Source organism: Brienomyrus brachyistius, unplaced genomic scaffold, assembly GCF_023856365.1.
Source record: "Brienomyrus brachyistius isolate T26 unplaced genomic scaffold, BBRACH_0.4 scaffold37, whole genome shotgun sequence".
Taxonomy (NCBI): Eukaryota; Metazoa; Chordata; class Actinopteri; order Osteoglossiformes; family Mormyridae; genus Brienomyrus; species Brienomyrus brachyistius.
In genome coordinates this window covers 1,780,172-1,800,093 of record NW_026042312.1, presented here as the reverse complement: position 1 = coordinate 1,800,093, position 19,922 = coordinate 1,780,172, and the positions used below count along the sequence as shown (strand labels likewise).

Here is a 19,922-nt window from a genome sequence, read left to right as displayed (position 1 = left end):
CACGCGTACCCTGCCGCAGACACTCTCACACACGCGTACCCTGCCGCAGACACTCTCACACACGCGTACACTGTCGCAGACACTCTCACACACGCGTACCCTGCCGCAGACACTCTCACACACGCGTACACTGTCGCAGACACTCTCACACACGCGTACCCTGCCGCAGACACTCTCACAGACGCGTTCCCTGCGCAGATACTCTCATACACGCACCCTGCCGCAGACACTCTCACACACGCGTACCCTGCCGCAGACACTCTCACACACGCGTACACTGCCGCAGACACTCTCACACACGCGTACACTGCCGCAGACACTCTCACACACGCGTACCCTGCCGCAGACACTCTCACACACGCGTACCCTGCCGCAGACACTCTCACTCACGCGTACCCTGCCGTAGACACTCTCACACACGCGTACACTACCGCAGACACTCTCACACACACGTACACTGCCGCAGACACTATCACACACGCGTACCCTGCCGCAGACACTCTCACACACGCACCCTGCCGCAGACACTCTCACACACACGTACACTGTCGCAGAAACTCTCACACACGCGTACCCTGCCGCAGACACTCTCACACACGCGTACCCTGCCGCAGACACTCTCACACACGCGTACCCTGTCGCAGACAGTCTCACACACACGTACCCTGCCGCAGACACTCTCACACACACGTACACTGCTGCAGACACTCTCACACACACATACACTATCACAGACACTCTCACAGACATGAACCCTGCCGCAGACAGTCTCACACACGTGTACCCTGCCGCAGACACTCTCACACACGCGTACCCTGCCGCAGACACTCTCACACACGCGTACCCTGCCGCAGACACTCTCACACACGCGTACCCTGCCACAGACACTCTCACACACACATACACTATCACAGACACTCTCACACACGCGGACGCTGCCGCAGACACTCTCACACACGCGTACCCTGTCGCAGACAGTCTCACACACACGTACCCTGCCGCAGACACTCTCACACACACGTACACTGCCGCAGACACTCTCACACACACGTACACTATCACAGACACTCTCACAGACATGAACCCTGCCGCAGACAGTCTCACACACGCGTACCCTGCCACAGACACTCTCACACACACATACACTATCACAGACACTCTCACACACGCGTACCCTGCCACAGACACTCTCACACACGCAAACCCTGCCGCAGACACTCTCACACACGCGCACCCTGCTGCAGACACTCTCACACACGCGTACCCTGCCGCAGACACTCTCACACACGCGCACCCTGCCGCAGACACTCTCACACACGCGTACCCTGCCGCAGACACTCTCACACACGCGCACCCTGCCGCAGACACTCTCACACACGCACCCTGCCGCAGACACTCACACACACGTACACTGTCGCAGACACTCTCACACACGCGCACCCTGCCGCAGACACTCTCACACACGCGTACCCTGCCGCAGACACTCTCACACATGCGTACTCTGACGCAGACAGTCTCACACACACGTACCCTGCCGCAGACACTCTCACACACACGTACACTGCCGCAGACACTCTCACACACACATACACTATCACAGACACTCTCACAGACATGAACCCTGCCGCAGACAGTCTCACACACGCGTACCCTGCCGCAGACACTCTCACACACACATACACTATCACAGACACTCTCACACACGCGTAACCTGCCGCAGACACTCTCACACACGCGTACCCTGTCGCAGACAGTCTCACACACACGTACCCTGCCGCAGACACTCTCACACACACGTACACTGCCGCAGACACTCTCACACACACGTACACTATCACAGACACTCTCACAGACATGAACCCTGCCGCAGACAGTCTCACACACGCGTACCCTGCCGCAGACACTCTCACACACGCGTACCCTGCCGCAGACACTCTCACACACGCGCACCCTGCCGCAGACACTCTCACACACGCGCACCATGCCGCAGACACTCTCACACACGCGTACACTGCCGCAGACACTCTCACACACGCGTTCACTGCCGCAGACACTCTCACACACGCGTACCCTGCCGCAGACACTTTCACACACGCACCCTGCCGCAGACACTCTCACACACACGTACACTGTCGCAGACACTCTCACACACGCGTACCCTGCCGCAGACACTCTCACACACGCGTACCCTGCCGCAGACACTCTCACACACGCGTACACTGTCGCAGACACTCTCACACACGCGTACCCTGCCGCAGACACTCTCACACACGCGTACACTGCCGCAGACACTCTCACACACGCGTACCCTGCCGCAGACACTCTCACAGACGCGTTCCCTGCCGCAGACACTCTCATACACGCACCCTGCCGCAGACACTCTCACACACGCGTACCCTGCCGCAGACACTCTCACACACGCGTACACTGCCGCAGACACTCTCACACACGCGTACACTGCCGCAGACACTCTCACACACGCGTACCCTGCCGCAGACACTCTCACACACGCGTACCCTGCCGCAGACACTCTCACACACGCGTACACTGCCGCAGACACTCTCACACACGCGTACCCTGCCGCAGACACTCTCACACACGCGTACCCTGCCGCAGACACTCTCACACACGCGTACCCTGCCGCAGACACTCTCACACACGCGTACACTGTCGCAGACACTCTCACACACGCGTACCCTGCCGCAGACACTCTCACACACGCGTACCCTGCCGCAGACACTCTCACACACGCGTACACTGTCGCAGACACTCTCACACACGCGTACCCTGCCGCAGACACTCTCACAGACGCGTACCCTGCCGCAGACACTCTCATACACGTACCCTGCCGCAGACACTCTCACACACGCGTACCCTGCCGCAGACACTCTCACACACACATACACTATCACAGACACTTTCACACACACATACACTATCACAGACACTCTCACACACGCGTACCCTGCCGCAGACACTCTCACACACGCGTACCCTGCCGCAGACACTCTCACACACGAGTACCCTGCCGCAGACACTCTCACAAACACATACACTATCAGACACGAACCCTGCCGCAGACACTCTCACACACGCGCACCCTGCGGCAGACACTCTCACACACGCGCACCCCGCCGCAGACACTCTCACACACGCGTACCCTGCCGCAGACACTCTCACACACGCGTACACTACCGCAGACACTCTCACACACACGTACACTGCCGCAGACACTCTCACACACGCGTACCCTGCCGCAGACACTCTCACACACGCACCCTGCCGCAGACACTCTCACACACACGTACACTGTCGCAGAAACTCTCACACACGCGTACCCTGCCGCAGACACTCTCACACACGCGTACCCTGCCGTAGACACTCTCACACACGCGTACCCTGTCGCAGACAGTCTCACACACACGTACCCTGCCGCAGACACTCTCACACACACGTACACTGCCGCAGACACTCTCACACACACATACACTATCACAGACACTCTCACAGACATGAACCCTGCCGCAGACAGTCTCACACACGCGTACCCTGTCGCAGACAGTCTCACACACACGTACCCTGCCGCAGACACTCTCACACACACGTACACTGCCGCAGACACTCTCACACACACATACACTATCACAGACACTCTCACAGACATGAACCCTGCCGCAGACAGTCTCACACACGCGTACCCTGCCACAGACACTCTCACACACACATACACTATCACAGACACTCTCACACACGCGTACCCTGCCGCAGACACTCTCACACACGCGTACCCTGCCGCAGACACTCTCACACACGCGCACCCTGCCGCAGACACTCTCACACACGCGCACCCTGCCGCAGACACTCTGACACACGCGTACCCTGCCGCAGACACTCTCACACACGCGCACCCTGCCGCAGACACTCTCACACACGCACCCTGCCGCAGACACTCTCACACACAGGTACACTGTCGCAGACACTCTCACACACGCGCACCCTGCCGCAGACACTCTCACACACGCACCCTGCCGCAGACACTCTCACACACACGTACACTGTCGCAGACACTCTCACACACGCGTACCCTGCCGCAGACACTCTCACACACGCGTACCCTGCCGCAGACACTCTCACACACGCGTACTCTGTCGCAGACAGTCTCACACACACGTACCCTGCCGCAGACACTCTCACACACACTTACACTGCCGCAGACACTCTCACACACACATACACTATCACAGACACTCTCACAGACATGAACCCTGCCGCAGACAGTCTCACACACGCGTACCCTGCCGCAGACACTCTCACACACGCGTACCCTGCCACAGACACTCTCACACACACATACACTATCACAGACACTCTCACACACGCGTACCCTGCTGCAGACACTCTCACACACGCGCACCCTGCCGCAGACACTCTCACACACGCGTACCCTGCCGCAGACACTCTCACACACGCGCACCCTGCCGCAGACACTCTCACACACGCACCCTGCCGCAGACACTCTCACACACAGGTACACTGTCGCAGACACTCTCACACACGCGCACCCTGCCGCAGACACTCTCACACACGCACCCTGCCGCAGACACTCTCACACACACGTACACTGTCGCAGACACTCTCACACACGCGTACCCTGCCGCAGACACTCTCACACACGCGTACCCTGCCGCAGACACTCTCACACACGCGTACTCTGTCGCAGACAGTCTCACACACACGTACCCTGCCGCAGACACTCTCACACACACTTACACTGCCGCAGACACTCTCACACACACATACACTATCACAGACACTCTCACAGACATGAACCCTGCCGCAGACAGTCTCACACACGCGTACCCTGCCGCAGACACTCTCACACACGCGTACCCTGCCACAGACACTCTCACACACACATACACTATCACAGACACTCTCACACACGCGTACCCTGCTGCAGACACTCTCACACACGCGCACCCTGCCGCAGACACTCTCACACACGCGTACCCTGCCGCAGACACTCTCACACACGCGCACCCTGCCGCAGACACTCTCACACACGCACCCTGCCGCAGACACTCTCACACACACGTACACTGTCGCAGACACTCTCACACACGCGCACCCTGCCGCAGACACTCTCACACACGCACCCTGCCGCAGACACTCTCACACACACGTACACTGTCGCAGACACTCTCACACACGCGTACCCTGCCGCAGACACTCTCACACACGCGTACCCTGCCGCAGACACTCTCGCACACGCGTACTCTGTCGCAGACAGTCTCACACACACGTACCCTGCCGCAGACACTCTCACACACGCGCACCCTGCCGCAGACACTCTCACACACGCGTACCCTGCCGCAGACACTCTCACACACGCGCACCCTGCCGCAGACACTCTCACACACGCACCCTGCCGCAGACACTCTCACACACACGTACACTGTCGCAGACACTCTCACACACGCGCACCCTGCCGCAGACACTCTCACAGACATGAACCCTGCCGCAGACAGTCTCACACACGCGTACCCTGCCGCAGACACTCTCACACACATGCGTACCCTGCCTCAGACACTCTCACACACACATACACTATCACAGACACTCTCACACACGCGTACCCTGCCGCAGACACTCTCACACACGCGTACCCTGTCGCAGACAGTCTCACACACACGTACCCTGCCGCAGACACTCTCACACACACGTACACTGCCGCAGACACTCTCACACACACATACACTATCACAGACACTCTCACAGACATGAACCCTGCCGCAGACAGTCTCACACACGCGAACCCTGCCGCAGACACTCACACACGCGTACCCTGCCGCAGACACTCTCACACACGCGAACCCTGCCGCAGACACTCTCACACACGCGCACCATGCCGCAGACACTCTCACACACGCGTACACTGCCGCAGACACTCTCACACACACGTTCACTGCCGCAGACAAACTCACACACGCGTACCCTGCCGCAGACACTTTCACACACGCACCCTGCCGCAGACACTCTCACACACACGTACACTGTCGCAGACACTCTCACACACGCGTACCCTGCCGCAGACACTCTCACACACGCGTACCCTGCCGCAGACACTCTCACACATGCGTACACTGTCGCAGACACTCTCACACACGCGTACCCTGCCGCAGACACTCTCACACATGCGTACACTGTCGCAGACACTCTCACACACGCGTACCCTGCCGCAGACACTCTCACAGACGCGTACCCTGCCGCAGACACTCTCATACACGCACCCTGCCGCAGACACTCTCACACACGCGTACCCTGCCGCAGACACTCTCACACACACGTACACTGCCGCAGACACTCTCACACACGCGTACACTGCCGCAGACACTCTCACACACGCGTACCCTGCCGCAGACACTCTCACACACGCGTACCCTGCCGCAGACACTCTCACACACACGTACACTGTCGCAGACACTCTCACACACGCGTACCCTGCCGCAGACACTCTCACACACGCGTACCCTGCCGCAGACACTCTCACACATGCGTACACTGTCGCAGACACTCTCACACACGCGTACACTGTCGCAGACACTCTCACACACGCGTACCCTGCCGCAGACACTCTCACACATGCGTACACTGTCGCAGACACTCTCACACACGCGTACCCTGCCGCAGACACTCTCACACACGCGTACCCTGCCGCAGACACTCTCACACACGCGTACACTGTCGCAGACACTCTCACACACGCGTACCCTGCCGCAGACACTCTCACAGACGCGTACCCTGCCGCAGACACTCTCATACACGCACCCTGCCGCAGACACTCTCACACACGCGTACCCTGCCGCAGACACTCTCACACACACGTACACTGCCGCAGACACTCTCACACACGCGTACCCTGCCGCAGACACTCTCACACACGCGTACCCTGCCGCAGACACTCTTACACACACGTACCCTGCCGCAGACACTCTCACACACACGTACCCTGCTGCAGACACTCTCACACACGCGTACCCTGCCGCAGACACTCTCACACACGCGTACCCTGTTGCAGACACTCTCACACACGCGTACCCTGCCAGACACTCTTACACACACATATCCTGCCGCAGACACACGGCAAGCGACAAACGGGATCAAACTGTTTGTCCGTTATAAGCGAAATTCCATTATATGCGAGTCAGCTATATCCAATGCTTTTTCTGAATGTTCTTTAAGGCGCACGGCCAGCGGACCTCGTCTGTTATAGACGATATTCCGTTATAAGCGAGTCCATTATAACGGGATTATACTGCACCTCCAACTCCACGTAGCAGACATACCTATGAGGGGATTGAGGTATGGATTGATTCTGATTGTGCTTGGACTAAACACTCCGGGATTCAATTACATCGTCCACCGTGATTCACCCACATTATTGTTGTGCCACAGGTGAACTGCACAAACATGTTTTTTCACTGATCACTTATATAACTTGTTTCTCACAGAAAGAGCTAGAACACCTATCTTGCCTTTCCCAGCGGAAAGGGAGGCTTATCGTTTCTCTCCCAGGGGAAAAGAGAAAGCCTTGCCTAAAATGCTTCGCAACCACAAGCGCAAATAGCCTCACCTGGACAGGAATTGGAGAATAAAGAGCACATTCCCTGAGGGAGGGGTGAGCCTGGCCAGCTCGCCCCCTGCCCGCACGCGTACTGCTCCAGATTTAGTATAAAGGAAGGGGGAGAGCTCAGCACTGACCGGAGATCAGCCGTGGGACAGAACGCGCATCGCCCGGCACTTCTCAGGAATCACGAGTTGGTCTCCTTCCAGGACTGAAAGGGGCTCCCCAGTCCGTGTGTGAAGGTGGGTGATTATAGCACGTCTGATTGTAGATGGCTTGTGGCTACTTTTTCATTTTATTAATTAATGGGATTACCTATGAATGCTTATGAAATATATCATCATTTTGTGTATAATTTAATAAATATTTCTGAACGGACCAAAGCGAACCTGTTTGTTCCTTCAACAGCCCTATATCCCCCTCTCACATTAAAACAATATTCTAGGTGGGGTCTTACCAAGGAATTGTATAATCGTAGCATCACCTTATTTAACTTAAAGTCCACGCACCTAGAGATGAAACCCACCATCCTACTGGCCTTTTTAATTGCTTCCCCACACTGGTGAGAGTGGGACATGGAAGCATCAACATTCACACCGAGGTCTTTCTCATAATCAGCTACCTTTATTTCAGTGTAACCCATAAAAAATCTGTACTTTATATTTCTGCTCGGTGCATGGATTACCTTACATTTATCTACGTTAAATTTAATCTGCCAGGTATCAGTCCAGTCGCTAATTAAATCAAGATCCCATTGTAGCCTCTACGCTGCTAGATCAGTATTTGCTACATCATTCACCTTGGTGTCATCTGCAAATTTAACTAGTTTACTGTATGTATTGGTGTCAATATCATTAATGTAAAATAGGAACAATAGTGGTCCTAATATTGAACCCTGCAGTACCCCACTATGAACGCAGACCCACTTTGTGCCTCTAATAACTACTCGCTACTTCCTGTCTGTTAACCAGTTTTCAATCCAAGTTGCTACAGTTCCTAAAATCCCTGCAGCTTTGAGCTTAAGCAAGACGTGTATGAGGGGGACAACATCAAAGGCCTTCTGCAAATCTAAGTACATTTTGTGACCAATTTCTATTTTTGCTTCCTCAAAGAACAAGTAGAATGTTAAGTAGATTAGTTAAACAGGATCTACGTCTCCTAAATCCAGGTTGGCTACCCCTCAGAATGTTATTTGTATCCAGGTTATTTGTATCCATAACTTTTCCAGTTATGCAAGTTAAAGTAATTGGCCTATAGTTTGCTGGATTACATCTATCCCCTTTTTTGAATATGGGTGTTATATTAGCATACTTCCAATCAGAAGGTACCATACGTGCAAATAAGGATTTCGGAAACAGTAAAGTTAAAGGTTGGCTAATAATATCCCTCATCTCTTTTAAAACTATAGGTAAGATGCCACCAGGACCCTGTGATTTATTTATTTTGAGCTTAGCTAGGCTTTGTACCTCCCTCCGCAATTATTGGCTCCCCTTTGTACAAGGGGCAAGAAAAAATCCACCTTCTGGTGAAGGTGCTTCATCTCACACGGAAAAAAACTGAAAAATCCAACTTTTAACTGAAATCAATTTATTTGAAGAAAAATCAAATCCTTCATCAGGAAATAATTATTTTTAACAAAAACACATGAGCCAGGATTATTGGCAGCCCTGCAAATTATAGTGAACACAAAGTAACTGAAGTATGTTTCCCATGTAAATTATACAACTTTGAGTTGATTGGAGTGAATAGGAACCTTCAAGCTGTAATCCATGACTTCCTGAGTAACTGGGGTACAAACATGAGGAGACACAGAGGGCAAATTCCCTTAGTCATCCATCAATATGGGAAAGATAAGAGACACACAGACCAAATGAGGGAGAAGTGTGCTGACCTTCATAAGTCAGGGAATGGGTATTAAAAAATAGCTACTCGCCTTAAAATGCCCATTTCTATTGTTACGGCAATAATTAAAAAGTGGAAATCAACTGGAACTGTTAGAAACTTGCCTGAAAGAGGAGCCAAGTTTATTTTGTCCCCACATACAGTGAGGAGGATCGTAAGAGAGGCAAAACATCCCCAAGGATGACTGTTAGTCAATTACCAGACAAAGTAAAACCTTGGGGTTACCACGTCTCCAAAAAACCATCAGACTTCAGAAGCTTTTTCTGTCAGTTACTTAAAATGTTAGTGCCAGGAGTTTGCAAAATATTATACAATTTTGACTGGAATCAAATTCAACTGTCTGATGAAACAAAAATGCTTTTTGGCAATAAACATTCAAGGTGGGTTTGGCGTAAAAAGAAGGATGGCTATAATGAAATGAACCTTATCCCAACTGTAAGATATGGTGGAGGTTCTGTGATGTTGTGGAGCTGTTTTTCCTCCAAAAACCCTGGAAACCTCGTTAGGGTACATGGCACTATGGGGTCCATGAAATACCAGGACATTTTATATCAAAATTTGGCTGCTGCTGCCGGGAAACAAAAACTGGGGCTTCATTGGATCTTCCAGCAGGACGGTGATCCTAAGCACATGTCCAAATCAACATAAAAATGGTCAGCTGACCGCAGAATCAAGCTTCTGCCATGGCCATCTCAGTCCCCTGACCTGAACCCCACTGAAAACCTGTGGGCGGAGCTGAAGAGGAGAGTGCACAAGAGAGGGCCGAGGACCCTGGGTGATCTGGAGAGATTCTGTAAAGAGGATTGGTCTCAGATGCCCTGCTCTGTATTCTCCAACCTTATAAAATGTTATAGGAGACTCAGTGCTGTTATACTGGCAAAGGGAGGCTGTACAGAGTATTAAAAGCAGGGCTGCCAATAATCATGGCACATGTGTTGTTGTTGAAAATAATAATTCCTTGATGAAGGATTTGTTTTTCTTTGAATAAATTTATTTCAATGAAAGGTTGGATTTTTCTCATTTTTTCAGTGTAATATGAAGCTGCTTCACCAAAAGGTGGATTTTTTTCTAACCCTTCTTATAAATCTTTACAAGGGGGCCAATAATTGTGGAGGGACTGTATATTATTTATATACGACACTGTATTTGTACTAAATGGTGGTAAGTTAATCATGTCCTCTACTGTGAACACCCGTGTAAAATAATCATTAAACTCATTTACTATATCAGTTTTCATTTTCAATTATATGGCCATTACTATCCTGCAGATGAGTGAGTTCAGCTTTTAGAGCTCTTTTGGAGTTAAAATATTGGAAGAAACTTTTAATGTCATCCTTAACCTCCAATGCAATCTTCCTTTCGACATTCCACTTACTGCAGCGAGTCTAATGTTATTTTTTAAGTCAACCTGTAGACTTAGATACTCCTGCTTTATTTTGAAATCATTAGTTATTTTCTACCTTTGTATCTCCAGCATACAGTGTTAAATACCCAGCAATACTCACCTCACTACCCACAGTTTACAGTATGGAATACCCAGTTAGACTGACCTCAGTATCTCCAGTTTACAGTGTAAGTCCCCCAGTCCAGCAGAGAGCAGCTTCACTCCTGAGTCCTGCAGGTCATTGTCACTCAGGTCCAGCTCTCTCAGGGGTGAGGAGTTTGATCTGAGAGCTGAAGCCAGTGCCACACAGCATTTCTCTGTGAGTTCACACCGGCCCACCCTTAAAAAAATTAAACACTTTTAAATCCACTTTTTACGCTGCAGCACTGTATTCAAATGAGAATAGGGACCATGACATAATGGATTTTCAGAAAACAATTAAATTACTAAAAATAATTCTAATAATCATCCTGATTCTGTTTGGAGTCCATAATTTTTTTGTCCATAACACGTTAAAGTCAGCATATTTAACTGTAACAGTGCCGTTAAGTTTGCTAACCAACACAAATGTTTTGCATGGATTATATGGTTGGAAGGATGTTTCCTGCTTCACTGCTTAATTATTTATACCATAGATCGAGGGCTGATAAGATTGTGGGATATTAGGAAGTAGGAGAAGGAAACAGAACCTGTTTGTGTTTGTTTATTATGTAACTGCTGAAAGGCATTGTGGGTTTTCTTGGTGTCCAGTTACTTTTGAGTAAAATGAATATTCTGTACTCACTGCAGCTTCTCCAGTTTACAGCTGGGATCCTCCAGTAGAGCAGAGAGCAGCTTCACTCCTGAGTCTCCTGGGTGATTGTAGCTCAGATCCAGCTCTCTTAGGTGTGAGGGGTTTAACCTCAGAGCTGAAGCCAGGGAAGAACAGCCTTCTTCTGTGACTCTACAGCCTGACAGCCTGCAGAGAAAGACAGACAGAAACTCCCCAATAAATAATATCACCTCACCATTACAATTATTAATTAAATGTGATGCTCTAATAAATAATTCAAGAATTACAGTTTAGTGTCTAAGACAAGGCAGCTCCCCCCCCCCTCCCTTTCCCTTAGCTAATTGCTCACTATCTCCAGTTTACAGTGTGGAACACCCAGTAATACTGACCTCAGTATCCCCAGTTTACAGTGTGGAATACCCAGTAATACTGACTTCAGTATCTCCAGCTTACAGTGTGGAACACCCAGTAATACTGACCTCAGCATCTCCAGTTTACAGAGGGGAACACCCAGTAATACTGACCTCAGTATCTCCAGTTTACAGTGTGGAATACCCCAGTAATACTGACCTCAGTATCCCCAGTTTGCAGTGTGGAATACCCAGCAATACTGACCTCAGCATCTCCAATTTACAGTGTGGAATACCCAGTAATACTAACCTCAGTATCCCCAGTTTGCAGTGTGGAATACCCAGTAATACTGACCTCAGTATCCCCAGTTTACATTGTGGAATACCCAGTAATACTGACCTCAGTATCCCCAGTTTACAGTGTGGAATGCCCAGTAATACTGACCTCAGTATCCCCAGTTTACATTGTGGAATACCCAGTAATACTGACCTCAATATCCCCAGTTTACAGTGTGGAATACCCAGTAATACTGACCTCAGTATCTCCAGTTTACAGTGTGGAACACCCAGTAATACTGTCCTCAGTATCCCCAGTTTACAGTGTGGAATACCCAGTAATACTGACCTCAATTTCTCCAGTTTACAGTGTAAATCCCCCAGCGCAGCAGAGAGCAGCTTCATTCCTGAATCCTTCAGTTTATTGTCACTCAGGTCCAGCTCTCTCAGGGGGGAAGAGTTTGATCTTAGAGCTGAAGACAGCACTTCACAGTGTTTATCTATGAGATCACAGCTATTCAGCCTGAAACAGAAAACACTTTAAGACACAGACATATACACATCCTACACATTAGTAAAATACAAAGCATTACAATAAGCATTTGTTTTCAGTATAATTAGCAGCACAGCTTACACTTCAAAATGAATTATAGTCTGCAGAGTGTTCTGTGCGTCCTGACAATCTGCTGCAGTCATATGATCACTGATTGTGAGTCAATGCATCTTTGCTCAAAACTAGAGGTAAAAACATTAAGTACAAGCTACAGCCTGAAATCACAGAATATACAGGAATATACAGGAACACATCAACAGCAAGATGGACGTGAACCTCCCATAACAGTCAGACCAGAGCTTCCAGTGCAGTCCTTAGCCATCTTTCTGCCAGGTGTCCCTACACTCGACACGCATCACTGAAAGGAGGAGATGTGAACATTCCCAGCAGCTAATGCAGCAGCAACTTGGATTCCTGATCCCATGAGTAAAATCCTTTTTCTCCCTGTATTGTTATACCTGGGAACATGTCAAATCACCAATTATGTCTGGGTGATATGACGATATTATCGGTAATGAGCGTAATCAGACAAGTATCCCGGTGTCGATATCTGACAGTGACTAACCGGCGATTATCGTCTTTGCTGGGGAAACGCGCTTAGGCTACATACAAAGCAAGATAACAGGATTCATGATTTGCTTTCAGTTCAGCTTTCTAGCCTAAGATTCTGAAGCAGTTAAAAAGAAACATTGCACAGAATTTCACAAGCATTGTCCCTTGCAGTAACCATGCGTTCGCCATTCTTGTAAGTTCAGTATTGTCACCTCACCAACTTCTATCTCTGAGTCAGCAGCCAGAATGTCAGCCATTCAAGTGCAGCTTTCTGGTGGGAATTTTGAGCTTCCCAACTCTGTCTCAGGCACAGCTTTAAGTGTGTCCCTGACCCCGCCGTCTCGGTGGAGGACTGTCTGCTCGCGGTCAGTGAAGTAGTTGGAGCCGCTAATGTTGTTTCAGCGTCACGAATGAACAAAGCTATTGTGATCTTTTTAAAAGACGTTTCCGTTGATGACCTCATAGAAAGTGGTCTCAACATTAAAGATGAATTCGTACAGATATTGCCTTTATCAAGCCCGTCAAAAAAAGTTGGTTTATCTAATGTTCCCCCATTTATTAGAAATGAACTACTGTCCAACATTCTGGGGTGCTACGGGAAGTTGGTGAGCCCGATTAGGATGATTCCTGTCTTTTAGGCGGCAAACATTTATGATTCTTAATGCGCCGCAGGAGGTCCTGGATGTGTCTGTTAAGATCACAGTGGAGGGGAAAGTTTATATGATTTTAACAGCTCCGAGAGTGTGAAGTGTTATGCCTGCGGTGGTTTTGGGCATGTGCGGCAGGCCTGCCCGTGAGGGGAGCTCCCCCCGGGGGAGCGCGAGGAGGGGCACGAGGCACCGCGGGGGCGCCGATACTGTAGTAACGGACTTGGACTCAGACCGTGGGGACTGGGAGGACAAGCCCCCCCCGCCCGTAGTCACTGCTCCGCCCCTCGCTCCCGAGCCGCGCCGGGACGGCGGGCTGGCAGAGGTACCCAGCCCGGAGCAGCAGGGCCTGCTGGCGGAAGCGCGGTGAGTGACTCCGCTCCCGCTGAGACGCCGGGCTGGCAGAGGAGCCCGGCCCGGACGCAGCAGGGCCCGCTGGCGGCGGCGCGGTGAGTGACTCCGGACCCGCTGAGACAGCGGGCTGGCAGAGGAGCCCGGCCCGGACCCAGCAGGGCCCGCTGGCGGCGGCGCGGTGAGTGACTCCGGTCCCGCTGAGACAGCGGGCTGGCAGAGGAGCCCGGCCCGGACCCAGCAGGGCCCGCTGGCGGCGGCACGGTGAGTGACTCCGCTCCCGCTGAGACAGCGGGCTGGCAGAGGAGCCCGGCCCGGACGCAGCAGGGCCTGCTGGCGGTAGCTGGTGAGTGACTCCGCTCCCGCTGAGACCGGCGCTGACCCACCTGTAGACACACCGCAGCGGAACATCCCGAGCCTGAGCTGGACATGCACTTACTGGATTTTGATAAAGATTATGAGGACGTAGAGAGTTTGGCTGATGACTTGGAAGACTCACAGGCCTCCATGGACTCCAGCACCCCTGTAGGTAGGACCAAGGTTTACTCTCTTGAGCAGATCTGTTTCTTTCTGGACAGCACTAAAGGTCAGAGAAAACCTAAGATAGAGCCCTATTTCCTTGATTTGAAGCTGTTTTTAGCTTCATTTACGATGACGATGAGGAAATGTACTTTGGACGAGCTTGATAAACAGAAGCGGTGCAGCTTAAAGATGCTGATGAGCACTGTTAGGAGTGTGTTACGCCACCGCTAGCAGTACAGTGGGTTTATGTTCTATGTTTTTTTGTCCTTTATCAGCTCTTTTTACCAGTTTTATGGTTTTGTTGATTTTTGACTAAATTATTATTAATGATTAAATATTAACGGGTGTCGCAATGCTAAAATGCTAAAAGAGCTGCGTTGTTTGATTATATTGCTGTAAAAAAGGTAGATGTTGTGTTTTTACAAGAGACTCAGTGATGAGGGGAACCAGGCTCAGTGGCGGGCTGACTGGGGCGGCCAGGTTGTTTTTAGTCATGGCTCTTGTGTCAGTGCTGGGGTCGCTCTGCTGTTCTCACAGAGGGTCCCAGTCCTGCGACCGGTGGTTACAGATGTTGTTCCTGGGAGGCTCCTGCGTGTTCAGTTTTACATGCATGACCTGTTGTTCTCTTTTATTAATGTGTATGCACCAAATGTAGGCTCAGAACGGGTGGCCTTTTTTACAGATTTAAACACGTTCTTAGAGACACTGTCACAGGAGAGCGTTGTTGTTCTGGCTGGTGATTTTAATTCTACTCTGGAGCTCGTGCTCGACAGGAATCGCGAGGAGCCTCACCCTGGTTCAGCTTCTGTTCTGCGATCTGTTATTGACTACCATGGTCTGAGTGATGTGTGGAGAGACCATTTCCCAAAGTGCAGACAGTATACCTGGGTGAAGGTGAACTCTAACATGGTGTCTGCTGCTCGGCTGGACAGCTTTTATACAAACTATCAGAATAAGGGCAGATTTTTAAGCTGTGGCATCGCTCCCTTCCCTCTCTCCGATCATCATTTTGTTTCTGTCACTTTCTCTTGCACTGATTTCTCCTCACAACATTGTTACTGGCGTTTTAGTAATAAATTAGTTCAGGACCACCACTTTGTACGATCTTTCTCCTTCTGGGAGGTGTGGAGGGAGAAAAAAATCACAATTCAAGTCCCTCAGTCAATGGTGGGATGTCGGAAAAGTGCAAATTAAGCTCTTCTGCTAGAACTATACTGCATATTTCCAGACTGAACTACAGAACCGGTTTAAAAGACTGGAGGATGAGATCTTGTGGCTGTGCACAGGAGCAGAGCCTGGCAGGGTGGGAGATGCTGAGGCCCTGCAGAGGAACCGACTCCTGTTGAAAGACCTTCTGGTGGAGAGAGGGGCTGGAGCGTTGGCCCGGGCCGCTATACGAAGGAGACTGATATGGACGCCCCCCCCACCGCGTATTTCTTTGGATTGGAGAAGCACAGGGAAGAGAGAAAGACCTTTCGGCACTTGATCCTCCCCGATGGGCGTAGTACGTTTGACAAGCATGAGATTTTAACACTCAATAGCCTTTTATGAGAACCTGTTCTGTGCTGAGGCCTGTGATCAGACAGTGGCTGATCAGTTTCTTTGGGACTTACCAAGTCTCTCAGTCGCAGACAGACATGAGCTGGAAGAGCCTTTGACTCTGACAGAACTTACTGCTGCTGTCCACGAGCAGTCAGTCGGGAAAGCACCAGGCCTGGATGGACTGACCGCGGAATTTTATAAATGTTTCTGGCCTCTGATTGGTGAAGACTTGTTCTGTGTTTTTCAAGAAAGTGTTGATATGGGCCTTCTTCCATCCAGCTGCCGGAGGGCTGTTCTAACGCTGCTGCCCAAGAAGGGTGATCTGGGACTTCTGAAGAACTGGCGGCCGGTCTTGCTTCTCGTGTGGGTTATAAGATCTTGTCCAAAGCTCTGACTAATCGGCTGAAAACATGTGTTTCAACGATCATTCACTGGGATCAGTCTTACTGTGTACCAGGGCGTTCAATTTTTGATAACCTTTTTTTTGCAAGAGATTTTTTGTCCTTTGTGTTAGAATGAGGTTTGGACGCAGGTCTGGTCTCTTTAGATCAGGAAAAGGCATTTGACAGAGTGGACCACACATTTCTGTTTAAGACCCTTCAAGCTTTTGGTTTTGGTCCAAAGATTGTTTCTTACATTAGACTCTTGTACACCAATGTGTGGAGCCTCCTGAACATTAATGGCTCTCTCACCAGGCCTTTTCCTGTCACCAGAGGGATACGGCAGGGCTGTGGGTTGTCTGGGCTGCTGTACTCACTGGCGGTGGAGCCGCTGCTTCAGGCTTTTCGAAGGCGTCTCCAGGGAGCACCGGTACCTGGCATCAGCCTTGGGGGAGGAGTGACTGTTACACTTACTGCTTATGCAGATGACGTCACTGTTTTTATCAGGTCCAACATGGATATGGAGGTGCTTACAGCACTTCTTGGCGATTTCCAGCGTGCCTCTTCCACTCGCGTCAACTGGAGCAAAAGCGCCACGTACCTGCTGGGCCAGTGGTCTGGGCGGGACCCTCCTCAGCTGCCACAGCAGTGTGTATGGGGCAAGGATGGCATCAGAATACTGGGTCTTTACCTGGGAACTGAGCGCTTCATGGAAAAGAATTGGAGCGGATTGGTTGACAGGATTACTAGACGACTTCAGCGTTGGAGGTGGATTTCGCCCCAGCTCTCATATCGAGGGAGAGTGCTGGTGATTAACAGTTTGGCTGCCTACATGATGTGGCACCGACTCATGGTGCCGGATCCTCCGATGGACCTGCTGCATCAGGTCCAGAAGGGGTTCATTGATATCTTCTGGAATGGGCACCACTGGCTCCCTTCGGGGATTCTTCATTTGCCAGTGTCTGAGGGAGGGCAGGGCCTGGTTCATCTGCTGAGCGAGGTCAGGGGGATGAGGCTCCAGTGTGCACAGACACTGCTTTACAGCACCGAACACCTGCCGTGGATGCATGTGGCCCTCGCCCTGCTCCGCAGCTGCGGAGGCCTTGCATATGATAAACAAATGTTTTTACTTCCTGTAGGGAGGCCAGATACGAAGTGGAGGCCCATTTGCTGCTCCAGGGGAGTTTTTGCCATCATGGAGGCTCCTCTATAAGAGACGGCTTCCCAAACGTTCAGGGGACCTCCAGTGGAGAATCCTGCACTGCATACTGCCCACCAACAGTTTTGTGTCTCGGTTTAATGCTGCTGTTGTGTCTCAGTGTTTGTACTGCAGTGAGCGTGACACTGTTCTCCATACCTTCTGTCATTGTGTCAGACTGGCACCACTGAGTGGGTTGCTGGGTCACTGGTCTGGGGATCATACTCACTGATGCTGTGTCTCACTGTTTGTACTGTAGTGAGCGTGACACTGTTTTCCATACCTTCTGTCATTGTGTCAGACTGGCACTGCTGACATTTCAGGGACTCCCCATGTCTGCGATCCCACCTGCCTCTCCCTCCTACTTATGCTGCCATATCTACTATACTATACTAGCCATATTTGCTGGAGCTTACATACTGCACTCACCTAACTGTTTGCACTGCCTCTAGTCTCCCCTACTTTGGCTAACTGCACATTTTATTTCCCCTACTCACCCTGGGCTGTGCTGCCTGGAGACCCCACATTTTCAAGATATCCTGCCTGCCCTGCTGCCTGCGACGTCTCCACTACCTGTGACGTCCTTCCGGCCTGCTGCTGCCTCCTGGAGGATGGGCTCCCCCTTTGTATCTGGTTAGGATTAGGGCTTCCTCTGCTGCCCCCTGGAGGATGGGCTCCCCCTTTGTATCTGGTTAGGATTAGGGCTTCCTCTGCTGCCCCCTGGAGGATGGGCTCCCCCTTTGAGTCTGGTTAGGGTTAGGGCTTCCTCTGCTGCCCCCTGGAGGATGGGCTCCCCCTTTGAGTCTGGTTAGGGTTAGGGCTTCCTCTGCTGCCCCCTGGAGGATGGGCTCCCCCTTTGAGTCTGGTTAGGGTTAGGGCTTCCTCTGCTACCCCCTGGAGGATGGGCTCCCCCTTTCAGTCTGATTCCTCCCAAGGATTCTTCTTTGTAGGGTAATTTTCCTTGCCACTGTCCCCTCTGACTTGCTCACTGGGGGCTTTGGGCAGGGATGCTATAAAGTGCTTTGAGATGATGTAATGTTGTGAAAACACACTATACAAATAAAACTGAACTGAACTGAAATTGCATTCAGTGTTTGATGGGGGGGGGGGGGGGGGACTCAAAATGAGATCTGAACCAGCAACCTCATGGACACAGAGTCCGAGCCCAAAGAGTCACGCACCACACCCAGTATTTACAGAAATGCTTCCTACAGCATCCAGAACTGAAACGAATATGAGTGGTTTTCCCACTATTAATGAAAACTGGACCATTCTGTATGATGCTGTATCTTTGGTTATTTGTTACACAAAGGAAGGTCGTGGAAATCTTGTCTTTTTTGTTTTTACTACATCACTACCTTCAGTTAATATAAACTAGATTAAAAAGGAACCTTGTTGATAAAAGAGGGGAAATAAATTACATATATACATATTCATTTTATATTTTAAACAATGTTTATTTCTGCCAGACTAGATGTCGTCTAGACTAGATGTCTAGTAGTCGTCACATCCTCAGCAAGGTGCAGCTGAGGCCAGCAGAGGGCGCCAGTGAGCAGCCAGAGACAGCAGTCATACGGAAGCTCCCAGCTCTGGGCTCCATCACATGAACACGCCTGCTGACAATAACACTCACATACCACTTATACACCCTGTGGATAAAGAGCCCTCACTGTTTCTATAGCAGGTTAGGATGCTGTGCCTGTGATCAGAAGGCAGACTGGATGGGAATGGAAACGTAGTAACAAACAAAAAGTGACATCACTACCTTCAGTCATTATAAAGTCTGTGGTCAAGATTAGCTACTGCTATACAAACAGCTATAGCTGTGATTATCAAAATAAAACTCACTTATTAATCCATGAGGAGAAA

General features: G+C 50.8%; 2 protein-coding genes across 8 annotated transcripts in view; both read right to left on the bottom strand.

Moving 5' to 3' along the window:
* The window catches only part of LOC125722165 (NACHT, LRR and PYD domains-containing protein 12-like), a 56,329-nt gene that overhangs the window by 18,074 nt on the left and 18,333 nt on the right, over positions 1-19,922 (bottom strand). For 5 of the 7 annotated variants that reach the window (XM_048998330.1, XM_048998332.1, XM_048998329.1 and 2 more), the window contains 3 exons: positions 12,658-12,831; positions 11,695-11,868; positions 11,077-11,250 (listed from right to left, as the gene is read on the bottom strand). In XM_048998330.1, coding sequence (XP_048854287.1) covers positions 11,077-11,250; positions 11,695-11,868; positions 12,658-12,831 — 522 coding nt within the window. The remainder of the gene's footprint in view (positions 1-11,076; positions 11,251-11,694; positions 11,869-12,657; positions 12,832-19,922) is intronic. The other 2 variants (XM_048998335.1, XM_048998336.1) reach the window with 2 other exon arrangements.
* LOC125722195 (uncharacterized) lies at positions 13,720-19,163 on the bottom strand. The gene is made up of 2 exons (XM_048998380.1): positions 15,368-19,163; positions 13,720-14,936 (listed from the first exon to the last, which is right to left on the bottom strand). Exons 1-2 carry the CDS (start codon positions 15,426-15,428, stop codon positions 14,290-14,292), a joined length of 708 nt encoding a protein of 235 aa, XP_048854337.1. The 5' UTR covers positions 15,429-19,163; the 3' UTR covers positions 13,720-14,289.

Bases quoted from the DNA above. Each gene is read 5' to 3' on its own strand.
- LOC125722195 (XM_048998380.1), bottom strand. From the start codon at position 15,428: ATGACTAAAAACAACCTGGCCGCCCCAGTCAGCCCGCCACTGAGCCTG. The intron at 14,937-15,367 runs CTGAGTCTCTTG...GGTCCTACCTAC, and splicing joins GAGCCTGGTTCCCCTCATCA to AGGGGTGCTGGAGTCCATGG.